We start from the raw sequence: 17,493 nt of genomic DNA on the forward strand, positions 1-17,493 counted from the left end.
CTAATTGCCATCTGGACAATTAACATCATTGAAAAGAAAAAAAAAAATTGTAGGATTATTTTAAGCTTAGGTTTTTTTATTTTTTAATTCAATATCTTTATCAAGATTATTTAGAAATCTCATTGTTTCGTCAATGTCACGATTGTACACTTCAATTTTATGTTGCATTGAACGAACTTTATTTTTCATACTTCTAACTTCATCTTGGGTTTTTTTACGTAATAATTCAAGTAGTTCTTTGTCCTGTTATTTAATTGCAATTATTAATTGATCATTGCTTATGGAAATTATTGATTTACCTGTCTGTAGTAATAGTCACTCTCGTAGGCAATATTTTTATCGAAAAATTTATCTTGTTTACTTTTGTTGCTTAACATCCTAAAACTTAATCAGTTATTTTTAATAATCAAAAATATATAATGACATTAATTTAAACTTACAAGTTGGTGTGAGTTACACAACTTGTTAATCCTCGACGCAGCATATTTATCCAAATATTTTTGTTTATAAAAAAATTAAATTACATATTTATTTGCGCTAATTTTGACATGTTTATTATTCAAAATTTATAATAAACAATAAACAAATGAATAGGATTTCTTGAATGAATTAATAATTTTCAATTTAAAGAAAGAAAAAAATATATATTTTTTTTTGTTTTTAAGAAGCTATGACATTTTGTTTAACAATAATAATACAATATTTATTTTTTATAGCAAAAAAAGAAAGAAATTATTGTATATTTGAGTTAAATCGTTGTTGACGAATGAATTTTACGAAAAAAAAAAATATAAAGAAAATAGAAAAATTAAGCTGTTATTAATTACAAATACAGATTTATTTTTTTTCCATGTTGCCAATTCTTTCCTTGTGACGGGCGATAGCTTCTTGGTGACGTTTTATTTGTTCCTCATGAAATGATATTTCATCATGAAGTCCATCACGAATATTTTGAAGTTGTTGTTTTTGCTAAAAAAAATAATTAAATAACAAACAATTAGTTTAATGAATTTTTAACTAATTTTTTTGTTTAAAAATTCATACCTGATTGTAAAAATACTGATCTTCATGAGCAGCTTCCATTTTACCAAATGATCCACCAGCTGAACGAATTGAACCACCACCACCACCTCCTTTACCAGCACCAGATCCAGCTTCACCAGCCATTCTGACTTGGCTATTAATAAAAACACAACAAATATTAGTAAAAATAACTTTTCATCATTGCAAAATTCTTGGCAAATATGTGTTACATAATAATGACTGCTTATCATTGAATTAAAATATTACCAGCTTTGGATTATAAAATGATAATAAACTCTGATTGAGTCTAAAGTGTTAATCAAAATGATGATGCAAATAAAAACAACATTTATTTATATAAATGATTTTTTTTTTATTTTAAACAATTGCGACGTTGAAACATTGACAAGTGTATTTCATCATCATGTCGTTGTCGTCATCAATAAATTAACCGGCTTCTTCATCAATGATTATTTGTTGTAATATACATTTTGAATTAAATAATTAATTAATTTAAATTATATTTACCTCAATGATGCCATTTGGCGAGAAATTATTGTTGCAGCACGTTGCATTTTCACAATTAATATTGTTAAATTAACAGAACAGTCTAGACAATTGTATGACAATTTTTGTAATAATAATAATATCTAATAATCATAAATTGTTAATCATGAAGAATGGAAAATTCATCAGCTGTTAAAAGTACAAATGTCAAACTAAAGAGGCACCACATACTGGAGTTTTGTTAGCAAACTAAATTGTGTTTTTTTTTCATACGTGTAATAATTAATTAATTAATTAAGATTTATAATTATTATATATAAATATATCCAATTTTTAAATTACAAAATAAACAATTGAAATTTTCCTGAATTTTTATTTATGGTTGTTTCTGGTACAAAGTAAATATGCTAGTAGCTAATAATACAATAAATAAAAAAATAATTTAATTACAATGAATAATTATTAGCCTTGGCTTTAATTAGCTTGATATTAATTTCTGAATAATTTAAATCATTACGTGCTGTTTGCAATTGAATTTCAGCTCTTTCAAGCTGAAGATTTAAAATTTTTAATTTTATTTCATGCTCTTTTTTGGCATAATTATTATCATCATCATCATTTTTATTTGTTTGTTTGTCAGTTATTATATCATTTATTAATGATTGTGTTGTTTTTTTAATTGTCGTAACATTATTTTGAATTTCATCAATTTTTTCAGAACAATTTGTTGATAAAGTATTTACGATATTTTCTGATGAATTATTATCATTTTCAATAATTGTAATATCATCACAAAGCTCATCTTTGATTTCTGTTAATTCTGCTGAAGATATTAATTTTATTAATTGATTATCATTCAAAGTATTTGACTCTTCTCTATTTGTTTCATCAGAAAAGTAATTATTGCACTTTGAAAAGTGATAATTTGTTTCTTGTGAAGTTGGTATTGATGTTGAAAAATTATCATGACATTGTGATGATGATGACGATGATGATGGTGTTGGTGTTGGTGGTGTTAAATCACTTATATTTAATGGATCAACATCTAGACTGTCAATATTTGTGTTGGTAATTGTTTCATTAATTTTTAGATTCTCATCCTTAACAACTGGTGTTGTTTGTACAACAATTTTTTGATAAATATTTGATGATGATGTCGTTGGTGATGTTGGTGATGTTGGTGATGAAAAAGAATTACGTTTTCCAGTAGAACTTTGAATACAAGCTATTTTAGAATTTTTTTGGCTTCCAATATGTTTAATACGTTTTGCAAATAACGAAGTACTTGTTGAACGAATACCATGTCCTGTATACATTTCTGGTTTTTCTAATTTTAAGAATTTAGCTATTTGACATGGCCACTTGGAAATTTTATTTTTACCAATTGGTTGCTTTGTGCATTTTCCATGTTGATAATTTAAAAATAATCTTGATGTATCTGTATTTTGTGGACGTAAGTCAACATATTTTTTAATGTTGTTACTCCATACTCCTTTGTGTGTAAACACACGATTAGTTTGATTTACCTTGTTGAATAGTGTTATTGTTAATTTATTATTTCCAAAATATTTTATATTTTTAAGTTCTAATGCCCATAAATCAGTTCCTCGACAAACACCAGTTACACCCAATATCATTCCAACCTGTTAAATAAATTTAAATTAATATTAATTACATAAATCCATACAAATTTTTTATTTTTTTATTTTTTCACTTACTTTATGAGCTAAATATAAATAATCTGGAGCTGTGTCAATGAATTTTTTAATTTCATTTACTTTAAAAACTGATGATTTTTTTGGCTTATAGCCTAGTTCATTTTGTTTTAAAAAATGCATGACTTGTTCATAATGACCAATGTCAATTGTATGATATTTTTTAATTGTTATTTTGAGTCTAGTAAATATTGCTTTCAGTGTAATTGGTGAATATATTTTTTTAACATCTTCAAAATACAATAGTAACACATCTTCTGACCAACCTGTGATGTTATTTGATTTTTTCCACGTTTGTAAATTATTGTATGTTCTTAAATATGCATCCTTTGATTTTTTTGGTATATCATTATCATCATCATCATCCTCAACATCCTCAACATCCTCAATGTCCACGACTATCTGTTCGTGTCGAGCAAAATCATTGATGGTTATTGTTGGACAATTGTCAGCTACTTCTTCACTTGTGTCAATCTCCATTATTTTTTATACAACTTATAAACAATTTAAATATTATAAAGCTGGTTATTATAATCAACAATTGCATACACAATTATTTAAGAGGTTGTGTACATAAATAGTACATGAAATTTCTAGAGATGTCTCTCATATCAGTCGTAAAATTTTTATATACAAGACGTGACGTCATTTATAATTAATTTAATTAATTTTTTTCAAGCACATTATTTGAGTCTGGATATGAATTTTTTTTATTAAAATTTTATTCAATATAAATTATTATTAATTTACAAATTAATAAAGTTTAATTTATATTTTTTTAATTCTAATGTATTTCGAAATTTATGTAAAATTTCTAACTACAATTATAGTAATTTTTCTACAGGTGTAAATGATAAATTTACACCTATTTTTTTAAATTTCTCTCCTTTATTTAATTTAACATAATGAAAAATAATTTATATTTATTCAATTATTAGGGTGAAATTGTAAATGTGATATATTTCCATCACTATTTATTAGTAATTTATTGCATAATTAAATTATTTTTCTATATATTCAAATATAATGACTCGTTGTTTTTAGTTAATTATTTTTAATATTAAAATCGAGTATATGCAATTTTTTTTCTCATATATGTGTGAGTATTTTATTACTGTTTCCGAGCAAAACCACTATCACCACCACTTGCTGTATGATGGTCAACATGTTAAACTTGATTTCAGTCTGCACCCCCAAGTAACAGTATACAGATTGGAGTTGATGGTCTTCATTCAAAAAAATTAAAATCAATATAAATAATTATTATTTTTAAAAAGTGCTCTAAATAATAAATTAATATATATTTTTAAACATGTTATATTTTGATAATAAAAAAGTAAGTGAATTTTTTTTATTTTAATAATTGGAATAGTCATAAAATTTATATATTTAAAATACACACAGATAAAATAAATTAAAGTAATAAAATTTGATGAAAGAATTTTGCATTAACTGGAAGATAATATTAATTCACAAATACATGTATTCAATAATAAAATACATGTATTGTGGTTTCTTCTTGTTTTCAACATTCGTTCCAAGACACTGCACCAGTTAACTTATAAAATTAATTTTATTTCTCTCTCTCTCTCTCAAGATGATTAGAAAAAAAAGTAAAAGATTAACTGAAACACCATTGTGTTCACCGAAAAATTTGTGTCTAACTTGGAAAAATATTTTTTATACTGTTAAAAAAAATAAAAATGATGGATATTGGAGAGATTTATTTAAAGGAAGACAAATGGAAAATGTTCAACTTCTTCATAGTGTCAGTGGTGCTGTAAAGTCTGGTACACTATTAGCAATTTTAGGACCAAGGTAAATATATATTAATTTATTTAATTTACAAGTTTTTATATGATAATTTTTTTTTTTTTCCTTTAAAGTGGAGCAGGAAAAACAACTTTACTTGCAACAATTAGTAAAAGAATTAAGGGTGAATCAACTGGTGATATTTTATTAAATGGAAAAATGATAAATCGTGATATGATGTCAAGAATATCTGGATTTGTTCCACAAGATGATCTTTCAATTGAATCCTTGACTGTACAAGAACACATGGAATTTATGGCACGAATGAGAATGGATAGTCGTTATAGAAAAACAGCAAGAGATCAAAGAATTGAAATTTTATTGGCAGATTTAGGTATAACAGAATCACAGTGTTCAAAATTATCAACATTATCTGGTGGTGAACGTAAACGTGTATCATTAGCTGTACAATTATTAACTGAACCAAGTATATTATTTTGTGATGAACCAACAACTGGTCTTGATAGTTATTCAGCAATGGTTGTCATACGTACACTAAGAAAAGTTGCTAAAAGTGGAAGAATTGTTATTTGTTCACTTCATCAACCAGCATCTGGTTTATTAAATGAATTTCATGAAATTTTACTACTTGCTGGTGGTGGTAGAGTTGCATTTCAAGGAACAATTAATGATGCAACTAATTTTTTTTCAAGGTATAAAATTTTCTCATCATTATCTTATTTATATTTTAAAACTTTAATTTATTTTTATTTTTCAGTCTTGGTTTTTATTGTCCAGCAACATTTAATAATGCTGAATTTTTTGTATCAAAATTATCAATAATTCGTGGTAAAGAACTTGAGTCAAAAATTAAAGTCAATAATATTTGTAGTGAATTTAATAAATCACAATATTCAGATAAAATAAATAATATTATTGATGAATGTTGTAGTGGTAAATTTGATAATGATTATAATAAATCACCACATGAAATTTTTACTGATGATACATTACAAGTTAGTGATTTTAAAAAAATTAAATCAATAACACAACTTGAATGGTTAACATGGAGAAGTTACATTGATTATAAAAGAAATTGGTCAACAATTATTTTACGTTTTAGTATGTACATGTTGATTGGTCTACTTTTGGCAGTACCATATGTTCATGTTACTGATAATATTGATCAACGAAGCATACAAAATATGCAAGGTCTCATGTATCTTGTTGTCACTGAAACTGTATTTACATTTAACTACAGTGTATTTTATACATTTCCAAAAGAATTGCCACTACTGTTGAGAGACATGGCCAGTGGTCTTTACTATCCTGGACCATTTTATTTCAGCAAAATTGCAGTTCTTGTAATGATAACAAAAAAATTACTATTTTCTTTTTTATTAATTTTTATTTTGTTTATTAATAATTTTTATTATTTTTCTTTTAGATACCTGGAACTGTTTTTCAGCCATTTATTTATGCAGCTTTAATATTTTTTATTGCTGGATTAAAAGGTGGATTTTTAGGTTTTATTTATTTTTCAATTCCTGTTATTTTATGTGCAACATCAGCAACAGCTGTTGGTTAGTAAAAAACATACCTAATAAATGTTTTAATTGGTTAATTAATAAATTATTTATTTCAGGTTGTTTGATGTCTGCTTCATTTGAATCAGTTGATACTGCCTCATTGTTGTCAGTTCCAATTGATTTTATAACTTTAGTATTCAGTGGTATTTATCTTCATCTGGGGTAAATATTATTTACATTTAATATATTTTATTTTAACGATTCTTTAATTGCTTATTTGTTTAAATTTTTAGAAGTTTACCACCTCAATTATCTTGGCTCAAATATGTGTCACAGTTTTACTACAGTTCTGAAGCTGTTTCAGTTATTCAATGGCAAGAATACAATGCCATTAGTGAGTATCATTTAAAAATCATTCATCTTTTTTGACAATACATTGTGTTAAATTGAATTATTATTTTTTGGCAGAATGCTCGGATGATCCTGATGAACCATGCATATCATCTGGTCAAGGAGTTCTTGATAAATATGGTTTTTCATCAGATAATTATTTAATGGATTTGATTGGTCTAATTGCAATATTTACTGTTGGTCATATTGCTGGTTATTTGGCAATACTTTACAGAACTCGTAAAGAACCAGTTTATTAAATACCACAAATAAAAAGGATAACATTTTTTTTTTTTTACATTGAAAAACACAATATGAATTTACGATTTTTATTTGTTTTATATTTCATTATAAATTAGCCAATAAAAATATTAATAAAGTAAACATTTTTTGTATTTAATTTATTTTATTTTTCTGCTTGTATAAAATACCTATACACTTGTGTTTTTAATTTAATAACAAGTTGAGTTAATGCTTGTTTATGTGTGCACGAGTTGATTGAGTATAGCATCAATTCTGTTGCATTTAATCAGCTAAAACTTTTGATCCTGATTTTAGATTACAAGTTATCATCATACACAAGTCCAATGAATAATTGACAAAGTTTCATGCTTTACAGTCTACAAAATTTACAAGTACTTAAAGTTGATATCCTCATAGTAAAAAAATTTTTTTATTTTAATTAATTTTTATGTTTTTCTTCAATAGAAAAATAAATAAATAAAAAACAAGTAAATGACAATTTTAATTTATGATTTCGTTTATTCAAGTAATTACTATTGAAATATATAAAAAGCACATTGATTGGCAAAATATGTTCACTAGATGAGAACAGTCGACATCTGTCATTGATATAAAAAAATATATATATTTTATTATCAAGTATATATCCAATTAAATTTAATTGGTTTTACGATTGAATAAACTATGAATGTGTGCTATACAGTATTGATATGTAATTAATAATTACTAATTATATTAATCCTTTGATTATTATTCTGACATTTTCAATGTGTGTGTTTTACGTTTAAATTATTTTTTTAATTTAATTGAGTCTACCTCTTTCACTCTTTTTCTAGACAAAGATAAAAATTAATTAGATATTCTTTTTTAAGAATATCAAATATTGCTGGAAACTTGGATTATAATTTTTTTTTTTTTTGTTCTTATATCCTTTTTTTCCATATGACAATTTTTAAATGAGAATTTGATAATTGAATATTTTTATAATTAATTTTTAATCAGTATGAAATAATTGAAATTTATCATTTAAAATTAAAATTAATTTGGTGAAAATTTTATTAATTCCTAGTCTTGTTAATTAATTATTAATATTTATTTTTTTTGCATAAAAAAAAAAATTTTATAAAGATGAAATTTAATATTCAATGGATAAATAAAATTTTCTGTTATTTAAAATTTTACCTTGAATAATATTGATGAATTGATAATTGAAAAATAATATTATTTACCGTAAAATAATATTCTAAAGTTATTGAATTTATTTCAAGTGAAGGACAATACTGCTTGAAATCTTTAGAATGACATTCTCAAACAATTCAAAATGTTTAGCTGAATCGATCCACTCTGTGGTTCAATTAATTTTACCAGGGTCGCTAGTAAACTATTTTTGTATTGTAAAAAAATATTTCCCAACAACGGCAAATTAATTTTGCAAGTTAAAAAGTAATTAATTATGTAATTTTAAATTATTAAAAAAATTAATATTATTTTTTTTTCTCCTTTTAAATTGATTAAAAGCAATTTTTCATTTAAAATTTATTTCATGTGAAATTGATCTAAATTCAACATAATAAAAAAATTATCAAACATCAGGCTAAATAAATAAACACAAAAATATATATATACAATAACAATCATATAATTTAATGACGTCAAAATTACAAAAATGAAAGAATAATTAAAAAAACAACAATTAAAAATACATACTGAACAATTAATTTTATATTGAAAATGCTGAGATAATTTGGCAACAAAATAATAGTGCATAATTATATATATCTAACAATTTATAAATATCTTGAAAAAAAAAAAAAAAATTGATAAAACAACTCGTAGTTAAGGAAAAAGAAAAAGAAAAAAATTAGTTTTTTGAGTTATTTACAAAAGACCTGTGTACATGTGTAAACTTTATGTGTGTGTTGTTTGTTTGACATATATTTCATCGGAAAATTACATATACTATTATCTCTTAATAATTATTTTAAAAATAATTACATATTTTGTATAAAATTTTATGATAACGATTAGAACTTGTCAATTTCGATAAAATAGCTGCTAAATTTTTTTTTTTATTTTTAATGGCACAAAGGCGACACTTAAATCTACGAAAAAAAAAAAAAAAATAATAAATGATTAATAAATTGAAGAACAAATATATTTTTTTTAAAAATGTAAAATTAGATTATCATTAAAATAAAAAATATACAGCTGAGAAAATTAGTAAAATGAAATGGCATTTATATGGAATGTAATCTCTGAGATTTAAATCGCAATTTCCATCCATTCATCTATCTATCTATCATCATCATCATTTACATTTTAATTAGTGCATATTTAATTATTGACTAACTATATTATTGAACGCCATTTGGTGCAGCTTCTAAGAATTTTTTTTTAGTTGAAATAATAATTAAATTAATATTGTAGAAGCATTTGGTGATATTATTATAATATTGATTGCACGTCACAGGCTTATTAGGCACACCTTATTACTTTATGCATATATATACGTGTTATAATTGTATATGTATTTTTAAAAATATGTAGTATTGCAAATTGAATAGTCTTTTTCGTTCAACATGGGCGGAAATTTAATTTTTTCTTTTTAAATTAATTATTAATTTTATTATTTTGTTGTTGTTGTTGTTGTTGTTGTTGTTTTTGTTGTTAAATATTGTCAGCATGAACATGATTTTTTAGAATTTGTTGGTGATTGATTTAATGCAAATCTTTCACCATCTGTTTGATCTTGTTCACCATTACCTTTCATTAGCTGATCATTTTGAAGAATCTATATGAAAAAAAAAAAAAAATTTAATTTAATATATATAAATTATAATTATTGATTGATTGATTTAATTATTAACTTACTTTATTGACAAGAAATCTAGCAGCTTCTTCAATATTAATATTTTCTTTAGCTGATGTTTCAAACCATCCAGAAAAATTTTTTTCTTTACAATAATCATCCATTTTACCTGGTGTATTAACAATGCCTTCTTTTTGTTGATCACATTTATTAGCAAGTAGTACACATGGTATTGGTGAACCATCTGGTAGCTGTACCTTTGAATCAAGATCTTGTTTCCATTTAACAACTGCCTCAAGTGTTGCACTTCTTGTAACATCAAAAACAATAAATGCACCAACAGCTTCTTTGTAATAAACTCTTGTCATGTTGCCAAATCTTTCTTGACCTAATTAATTTTATTATAATAATTATTAATTATAATTGATGATGAGATGAATAATAAATTTATAATTACCAGCAATATCCCAAAGTTGAAGACGAATTATTGTATGAGGATCCCAATTTAAAACTTTAAGTGCAAAATCAACTCCAATTGTTGCACGATAATGTTGTGAAAAAAATTGATGAACATATCGTTTTATTATTGATGTTTTACCAGCTCCCAATTCACCAATTACTAGTATTTTATATAAATGTTCACGTTTTTCACCAATGCCAGAATTTGGCACACTGTTATGTGTCGACTGGAAAAAAAAATCAAGCAAATACAATTAATTTTACATAATATTTTCTATATAATAATTAGAAATTAAAATTAATAAATCATATCATCTCCTGGTGATGGCACAAATATAATTTTTATCTTGAAACACACTGTGTTGTGGGTCTTCAAGTAGAAAAATAAAAATCATTGAATATAATTAAATAAATTATAATTCAATATAAAATGTTAATCTCAATTTTAATTGACATTATAATAATTATTATTTTCAATATAAAAATTCTGGCTTAAACTTGTTTTTCATATTTAATCATCATCATTATTAGTGGATTTATTTATTTAAAAAAAAAATATATATACTTGGTATGAAGTAGCCTGAGAAATCTGCATGTAACACGAAACTTAACCGAGAACCGCAAAGTGCAGCTATCGATCCGCATCATATAATAATACGTGTGAAAATAAATATTCAGTACAAAAAAAAAAACGAGAAACAAAAATCAATATTGTAAATTAAATACAAAAAATACATCAAGAAAATAATTTTTAAAAGTTTAATTAATTAAAAAAACAAAAAAAAAAAAATTTGAATGATTTATCTCACCCCACTGTCCCCACTGAGTCGTCGTGGCATATCTGTACTTTCAGTTGACATTATTGACAATGATCTTGGTGTATTAATTGTTCTATCAATTTTATCATCAATTTTTATATCAATATTTTTTTCAATATAACCAGAAATATCTTCTTCTTCTTCTTCGTCGTCGTCGTCGTTGTAATCTGCACCCTCAATTGTTGATAGACCATCAAAATTACGTACACTAATATGTCTTGATATTTTTTTAGCAATATCTTGATCAATTGAATCACAATTTTTATCAATAACAGTACAAATTGAATCGTCTTTTGAATAACTTTCAAAATATTTTTTTTGAAATATTGCTCTTTTTTCATCCAACAATGATAGCTTTTTACGTATTTCAATTGTTGGTTTTTCAGAACTGATAACTGATGATTCTGATTCTGATTTTATATTTAATTTTTTTTTTAATATTTTTTTATTTACAATAATTTCTTCAGATGATTTTGATAATGTGTTTGGTGAACTTGTTACTGTTGGTAATATTTTTTGACTATCTGTTGTTGTTGTTGATGATGATGATGATGTTGTTTCACCAACACTTTCAATATTATTTTTCAATTCAGCTAAAGAATGTTGGAAAGTGAATGAACAAAAAAAATTAATTTACCTGAGAAAATATTTAATATAAAAGAAAATAAAATAATACAATCAAAGTAATTATAAATAAAAGGTAACTAAATAATTCTCTCATCAAACACTTGATATTTAAATATTAAAGTTAACTTTCACTATGTCTATTTATTTGAAATAAATAAATATAATAATTAAAAGATACATGTATAATAATAATAATTGTTGAATCTCACCATTGACGGTGGTGTGTTGAGTGTTGCCAGTACCAATTGTAACTGATGAAGGTAAGTCAGTCTGTAATAAAGTTATAGTCTTGACTGTTTTTTCATGAAACTTGTCTGGTTTCTTAGGGTCGTCAATAAAATATTCAACATCATCATTATCATCATCATCATCACCACCATCATCATCAACAACATCAACTCCCTTCTCTTGTTCATATTGTCCCCCAGTTGTTGTATAAGATGGTTTACAATTTTCAAACATTGGTGTCGCTGTTGATGATGTTGTTGTGGTTGTTGTTGTTGTTAATTTATCATTTTTATTACTATTTTTTAATATTGAGGTTTTATTTATAATTGATTTAACTGTATCAGATGAACTGGGTGATGATTGACCACTTTGTGTTTCTTGTTTATCTTGTTCACTTGTTCCAATACGAAATTTATTTAAACTCAATTTACGAACAATTGATTTACGTTTTTTCATCATTTTTTTAACTGTTTGATTTGTTGTTGATGTTGATGATGATACTGATTCTTTTATTTGATTATCATCCATTGTTTTATTATTTATTTCTGTATTTATTTTAAAATCAAGAAAAATAATATTTGTGAGTTATTTGGTTTATGCAATATTTAAGGGGCTTCTAAAATTTATTTATTTATTTTAAACTAGATCAAGTTAAATATTTTAATTTTATTATAATATTAATTTTTTCATATATAAAAAAAAAAACAATAAAATAAAAACAAACACCTTTTGTTGCTGTTGAATCATCTTCATAAAATTCTACATCAGTTGATGTTTGACAATCGAAACTTTTATTTTTTTTTTTCGTCTTGAATAATGTATTTTTAAATGATCCAAAACGTCCTTTTTTTTTTTCAACAATTTTATCAATATTATCAACAAATATTTGTGCTTCACTACTTCCAGTTAATGTATCAAGACTTGAATTTGATTCATCAATATTATTATCATCTTGTAAATTTTTATTTTCTTCATTTTTTTTTTTATTAATTATTGTCAAGGTGTCAGCTGCTGTTGTACTTGCTTCTTCATTGCCACTTTCTTTATTCATTTTAAATAACCACAATGACAAAAAAAAAATATATATATATAAAAATTAAAAAAAGCTATGGCTTCGTACTGAAGAAGACCCTGAAGTCCAACATACATACAAAGAGATTAGCTTAATTTTTAAAAAATTTATAATAAAACACTTCCAAGTCTATCAAAGTTTGAGAGTTTACTGAAGTTGAAAAATGTTTTTTCAATAGAAGTTATAATTGCCCCACTCTTAATGATATATTTTTTTGTCCTTGATATAATTTCTGCCACAAGTAGATATATACCAACACTCGTGATAATTATTATAATCAAATATTGATAGTAAAAAAAAAAAAAAATAAATAAACAAACAATAGTTATTCCTGAATAAGGAAGAATAAATAATAGGACAATTGTATTTTTAAATAAAACACAAAACCAATAATAATAAATACAAAACAGTCAGTTTTTTAACTTGATAATATTCATGATATTATTGTGTGTGTTTTTTATTTAAACAATAACAATAAGTGGGGTAATATCCCACCCATCCAGCCACGTTTTATGTCAGTGGTCAAGTCGCAAAAAAAATAAAATAAAACAAATAAAAACAAGGCATGTCTTTCATCTGCATTCAATATGATACTCATCAACTTGATTTTACGATGATGATGATGGGTTACTTGATACACTCGTAATTATTTTAAACTAATTTAATTGTTATTTTTTTGGCCTTGATGATGAGTAAATGATAATTATGAATAAGATTGATAAGAAATATTATTTTTCCAAGTAAATATTTCAATATAAATTTTGATTAAATTTTTTCCACATGATTTGATTATAGTTTTTTAAAAATATATTACAATAAATTCATTGTTTAATTAAATGATGATGCTTTTAATACTTAAAGTTTGTTTTTAAAATTTATTTTATAATAAGACTTTTGTCTTATCAATGACATACTGAAACTAATAATATTATGCAATTAAATTTTATAATGAGAAAGTTTATTATAGTGCAGTTATTATTAGTGTCATTGGACTTTGAAGAAGCATGCTTATTAACTTGCATGATAAGCATTATAATATTTAAAAAAAAACAAACAAACATTATTTAATGTAAAATAGAAAAATTATTTTTTAAAATATTGATTACTCCAAATAATTAACGATCCGTTACTTTTAAAATTTTTGATGTTTAGTTCCATCATGTCAACTCAAGCAAAACGTACTAATTACCGTAACGAATGTTCATTATTTTCATTGTAATGAATTTTCGTTCAACCTAATTAAATTTTCAATCAAGCGAATAAAATAAAATACCTTATTTATTTTTCTTGAATCTTCTTGTTTAATATTTTCACTAAAATTAATATTAAAATCAGTATAAAGATTATTATTATTAAGTAATTGTGGTGGTGGTTCCATTGGTGGTGGATTTGCATATTTTTTATGTCTTAATCTTCGCTCAGTTCTGTCTTGTCTTGTTCTCAAAACTAACATCACATGTCTATCAAAATGGTCCAACATTATTTACTAATAATATTAAAATTTAAATTAATATTATTGACACTGTTATAATATCAAGAGAATCACAGTAACTGAATGAGAATTACAAATATATATGAATAATTATAAATTATAATCCAAGAGAGTACAAAGTCCCAGTATTTATTAGCCTGGTCCATCAGTCACAGTGTCGTATTATTTTATCATCAATTTAATTATATTATCATTATTATATTTATATATGTATTATAGTTTTAATATTGCAATTTAATTATTTACGTTTTACAATATTTTTTTTTCATAAAATAAATGAATGAATATTGTTTTTTTTTTTATTAATTATTTACAAATAAATTGTGGTTTTTTATTTATTTTATTTCCAAGCTTGATATTTGATAATAATATTAAAGTTATTAAATTATTATTTTTAAATATATCGACACTTGGAATAAACATTTTATTTGTCATAAAGTAATCGAGCATTAAGTGCGCAGGTAATTTGATATTTTGGATAATATAATACTGAATAACCATATTGGGGTTTTTAAAATAAAATTATATAAACAAGGACAACTTGAAGATTAATTACAGAAAGTTTATATTGTGGGGGAATATAAAATATACATTTTTTTATTCAATCGAATATGTATATTGTGCAATTGTGAAATATAATATCTAATTTTATTTTTAATATAATTTAAATCTGATGAGAAAATTGGGTTTTTTTTAAATTTCTTTTGGCAATAATTATTTTATCTTTTTTTTTTATTAGTCAGTTATCTTGTTCATTCATTCATTATTTTTTTTTTCTTCTGGGTGCTTTAGGGTATCTGAAAAATCCACTTGCGTGTATGCCAAAAGATTCGCACTTGTCGTTGACCCCAAATATTTTCCAAAGAAAAAACAATTATTGTCATTTAATTGACAAATAGTTTTATAATTTATTCAATAAATATTCAAGTTTTATTTATTTATAAATATAGATTAATCAATAACGTCACTAAACAAAAATATATTCGATAATATTCTTGGATTAAATTTCGGATCAACTTTATAAGTACCTTGTGTTTTTTTTTTTTTTTTTTTATTTAATTCTTTTCATACGTCATACATAAAAGAATTCGTCATCAAAAAATACCTCAGCTGTTTTTTCAAGTTTATTATTTAGTCACGTATAGCTCTTTTATTTATTATTATAATTATTTTTTATTTATTCTTTTTGAAAAAGGTGCTTGCCCTACTTGTATTTTATAAATTCATAAAAAGTCAATTTTTAAAAATATTAGAAATTCATTTTAATAAACTGGAAGCAACAGTTTGTTGCTAAATTTTTATCATTTAAATATGTAATTTAATTATACTGAATATTATAAATGAAAATCAAATTTTAATCCTTGAACAAGTTGTATACCATGTGAATGAAATAAATTAAAATTCATATTATCAAAATGCAAATGTAACACTTGTTAAATTCAAAAAATATATATTAAAAATAATTTTAATTTAAAATTTTTATAATAAATAATATACTCGATAAAATTATTACGTTTTAGTAATGTTTTTGCAATTTTTAAATATTATTTAAATGTCAATTTTCATGATGATATTTATAATATTTATTGACACTTTCCCCTCTCAATGACAATCATGAACTTTGTGACAATAAAAACACAAAAATATATTATAAATTTGTATTTTTATATTATAAAATGATTAAAGTTATGAATGTGATAAACTTTTACCCAAGTAAACAGAATCTTTCTTTGAAGATTAGATTAAATCAATATCTAATCGATAAAAACAAAGAATGTCTATATATATTTTTTGAAGAAAAAAGATAAATTATTTTCTATCGTTATTTTAGAAATATTATTCAACTAAATTTTCACATAAACAATTGAATAATTAATAACAATTATTTTTTACAATGTGGAATAATAATTTACGCGAATTATTTTCAAAAATATCCCGCCAATTAATCCGGCGTTGAGTTCACCCAGGAGATAATATGAAAAAAATTAATTTAAAAATATTTTTTTATTAAAATTAATTGACTTACCATTTGTTTGTTGCTATTATTAATCACTTGTACAATAACACTCACGTTAAAAAAATTTATTAAACAATATGAATAACTTTCATAACTTTTTTTGTTTTTTTTTTTCAGATGTTTTATCTCTCACGACAGCTGAGAGAATCCAGCCATCTTGAACGGTGATTGAAAATTATGTTCTATATATTTTTTTCTTTCTCTGTTGGGTATGTGTATTATATATTTTTATTTTACTTTTTATTTGGAATTTTTGTGTGTTAGTTTGTAGGTGATAATAGTCTGTCCGCGCCGGCGTTTTTTACATTTGTGGCGTTACCGTCGTAAATTTGTAATGACGTAACGAAATAATTTATCTTTCAGGGCTATTTATTTTATTTATATATTAATATTTTTTTTATCTTTTTGATTTATCACTTGGATGATTGTTATTTATTTCAAATTGATACTGTCAAAAATTTTCTTTCCCGGGGATGGCAGCACTATCCAATGACAATAATTTTTAAATAATTAGATTAAATTTATTTTCTTAAAACTATATTATAAAATATAACACTTGGATTTTTAAAGCTATGATTAAAAAACTTTGTTCATTGTTACAAAGATTAATATTATTATGAAAAAAAAAAAAACTTTGTGATGAAATAATTTTAACATCAAGATAAAATTTATACAGTGTGGTTTATGAAAACTAAACTACTTGTGATTTCACTTGAACTTTCAAACGGGTTAAAACCACAGGACAAACAATTGTGAGAGTAAGAGCCAAGGTGAAGGGAAAGACACAAAAAAAAACATACTCTTCAACCGCG

General features: G+C 23.7%; 5 protein-coding genes across 8 annotated transcripts; 1 reads left to right on the forward strand and 4 right to left on the reverse strand.

Moving 5' to 3' along the window:
• Positions 1-60: 60 nt before the first annotated feature.
• On the reverse strand, positions 61-565 carry LOC122854192. Of its 2 annotated transcripts, none has more exons than XM_044154641.1 (3): positions 441-565; positions 300-378; positions 61-243 (listed from the first exon to the last, which is right to left on the reverse strand). In XM_044154641.1, the coding sequence occupies exons 1-3, from the start codon at positions 482-484 to the stop codon at positions 67-69; spliced, it is 300 nt and encodes a 99-aa protein (XP_044010576.1). In that variant the 5' UTR covers positions 485-565; the 3' UTR covers positions 61-66. The 2 variants fall into 2 exon arrangements, with proteins under 2 accessions (XP_044010576.1, XP_044010575.1); XM_044154640.1 differs by having other exon boundaries at positions 300-384.
• Positions 566-669: 104 nt separating this feature from the next.
• LOC122854191 (ATPase inhibitor mai-2, mitochondrial-like) lies at positions 670-1,686 on the reverse strand. The gene is made up of 3 exons (XM_044154639.1): positions 1,552-1,686; positions 1,045-1,177; positions 670-969 (listed from the first exon to the last, which is right to left on the reverse strand). Exons 1-3 carry the CDS (start codon positions 1,596-1,598, stop codon positions 838-840), a joined length of 312 nt encoding a protein of 103 aa, XP_044010574.1. The 5' UTR covers positions 1,599-1,686; the 3' UTR covers positions 670-837.
• Positions 1,687-1,883: 197 nt separating this feature from the next.
• On the reverse strand, positions 1,884-3,820 carry LOC122854193. The gene is made up of 2 exons (XM_044154642.1): positions 3,249-3,820; positions 1,884-3,173 (listed from the first exon to the last, which is right to left on the reverse strand). Exons 1-2 carry the CDS (start codon positions 3,723-3,725, stop codon positions 1,977-1,979), a joined length of 1,674 nt encoding a protein of 557 aa, XP_044010577.1. The 5' UTR covers positions 3,726-3,820; the 3' UTR covers positions 1,884-1,976.
• A 496-nt stretch (positions 3,821-4,316) lies between these two features.
• On the forward strand, positions 4,317-7,269 carry LOC122854194 (protein scarlet-like). Its single transcript, XM_044154645.1, has 8 exons — positions 4,317-4,581; positions 4,843-5,063; positions 5,132-5,710; positions 5,776-6,361; positions 6,445-6,580; positions 6,643-6,748; positions 6,820-6,920; positions 6,995-7,269. The coding sequence occupies exons 1-8, from the start codon at positions 4,558-4,560 to the stop codon at positions 7,174-7,176; spliced, it is 1,935 nt and encodes a 644-aa protein (XP_044010580.1). The 5' UTR covers positions 4,317-4,557; the 3' UTR covers positions 7,177-7,269.
• Positions 7,270-8,763: 1,494 nt separating this feature from the next.
• LOC122854195 (ras-related protein Rab-32) lies at positions 8,764-17,417 on the reverse strand. Of its 3 annotated transcripts, XM_044154646.1 has the most exons (6): positions 12,827-13,432; positions 12,082-12,645; positions 11,237-11,838; positions 10,426-10,654; positions 10,031-10,356; positions 8,764-9,950 (listed from the first exon to the last, which is right to left on the reverse strand). In XM_044154646.1, the coding sequence occupies exons 1-6, from the start codon at positions 13,149-13,151 to the stop codon at positions 9,837-9,839; spliced, it is 2,160 nt and encodes a 719-aa protein (XP_044010581.1). In that variant the 5' UTR covers positions 13,152-13,432; the 3' UTR covers positions 8,764-9,836. The 3 variants fall into 3 exon arrangements, with proteins under 3 accessions (XP_044010581.1, XP_044010583.1, XP_044010582.1); XM_044154648.1 differs by lacking the exons at positions 11,237-11,838; positions 12,082-12,645; positions 12,827-13,432 and adding an exon at positions 16,691-17,417 and having other exon boundaries at positions 8,775-9,950; XM_044154647.1 differs by lacking the exons at positions 11,237-11,838; positions 12,082-12,645; positions 12,827-13,432 and adding an exon at positions 14,446-14,836 and having other exon boundaries at positions 8,775-9,950.
• Positions 17,418-17,493: the final 76 nt, after the last annotated feature.

The sequence above is a fragment of the Aphidius gifuensis genome, linkage group LG4 (genome assembly GCF_014905175.1).
Source record: "Aphidius gifuensis isolate YNYX2018 linkage group LG4, ASM1490517v1, whole genome shotgun sequence".
Classification (NCBI taxonomy): Eukaryota; Metazoa; Arthropoda; class Insecta; order Hymenoptera; family Braconidae; genus Aphidius; species Aphidius gifuensis.

Bases quoted from the DNA above. Each gene is read 5' to 3' on its own strand.
- LOC122854192 (XM_044154640.1), bottom strand. From the start codon at position 484: ATGCTGCGTCGAGGATTAACAAGTTGTGTAACTCACACCAACTT. The intron at 385-440 runs GTAAGTTTAAAT...TAACTGATTAAG, and splicing joins TGTGTAACTCACACCAACTT to TTTTAGGATGTTAAGCAACA. The intron at 244-299 runs GTAAATCAATAA...ATTAAATAACAG, and splicing joins GTGACTATTACTACAGACAG to GACAAAGAACTACTTGAATT.
- LOC122854191 (XM_044154639.1), bottom strand. From the start codon at position 1,598: ATGCAACGTGCTGCAACAATAATTTCTCGCCAAATGGCATCATTGAG. The intron at 1,178-1,551 runs GTAAATATAATT...TTTTATTAATAG, and splicing joins CGCCAAATGGCATCATTGAG to CCAAGTCAGAATGGCTGGTG. The intron at 970-1,044 runs GTATGAATTTTT...TATTTTTTTTAG, and splicing joins ATCAGTATTTTTACAATCAG to CAAAAACAACAACTTCAAAA.
- LOC122854193 (XM_044154642.1), bottom strand. From the start codon at position 3,725: ATGGAGATTGACACAAGTGAAGAAGTAGCTGACAATTGTCCAACAATA. The intron at 3,174-3,248 runs GTAAGTGAAAAA...TTTATTTAACAG, and splicing joins ATTTATATTTAGCTCATAAA to GTTGGAATGATATTGGGTGT.
- LOC122854194 (XM_044154645.1), top strand. From the start codon at position 4,558: ATGTTATATTTTGATAATAAAAAA. The intron at 5,711-5,775 runs GTATAAAATTTT...TTTATTTTTCAG, and splicing joins GCAACTAATTTTTTTTCAAG to TCTTGGTTTTTATTGTCCAG. The intron at 6,362-6,444 runs GTAATGATAACA...TTTTTCTTTTAG, and splicing joins TCAGCAAAATTGCAGTTCTT to ATACCTGGAACTGTTTTTCA.
- LOC122854195 (XM_044154646.1), bottom strand. From the start codon at position 13,151: ATGAATAAAGAAAGTGGCAATGAAGAAGCAAGTACAACAGCAGCTGAC. The intron at 12,646-12,826 runs GTGTTTGTTTTT...AAATAAATACAG, and splicing joins TGATTCAACAGCAACAAAAG to AAATAAATAATAAAACAATG. The intron at 9,951-10,030 runs GTAAGTTAATAA...TTTTTCATATAG, and splicing joins CTAGATTTCTTGTCAATAAA to ATTCTTCAAAATGATCAGCT.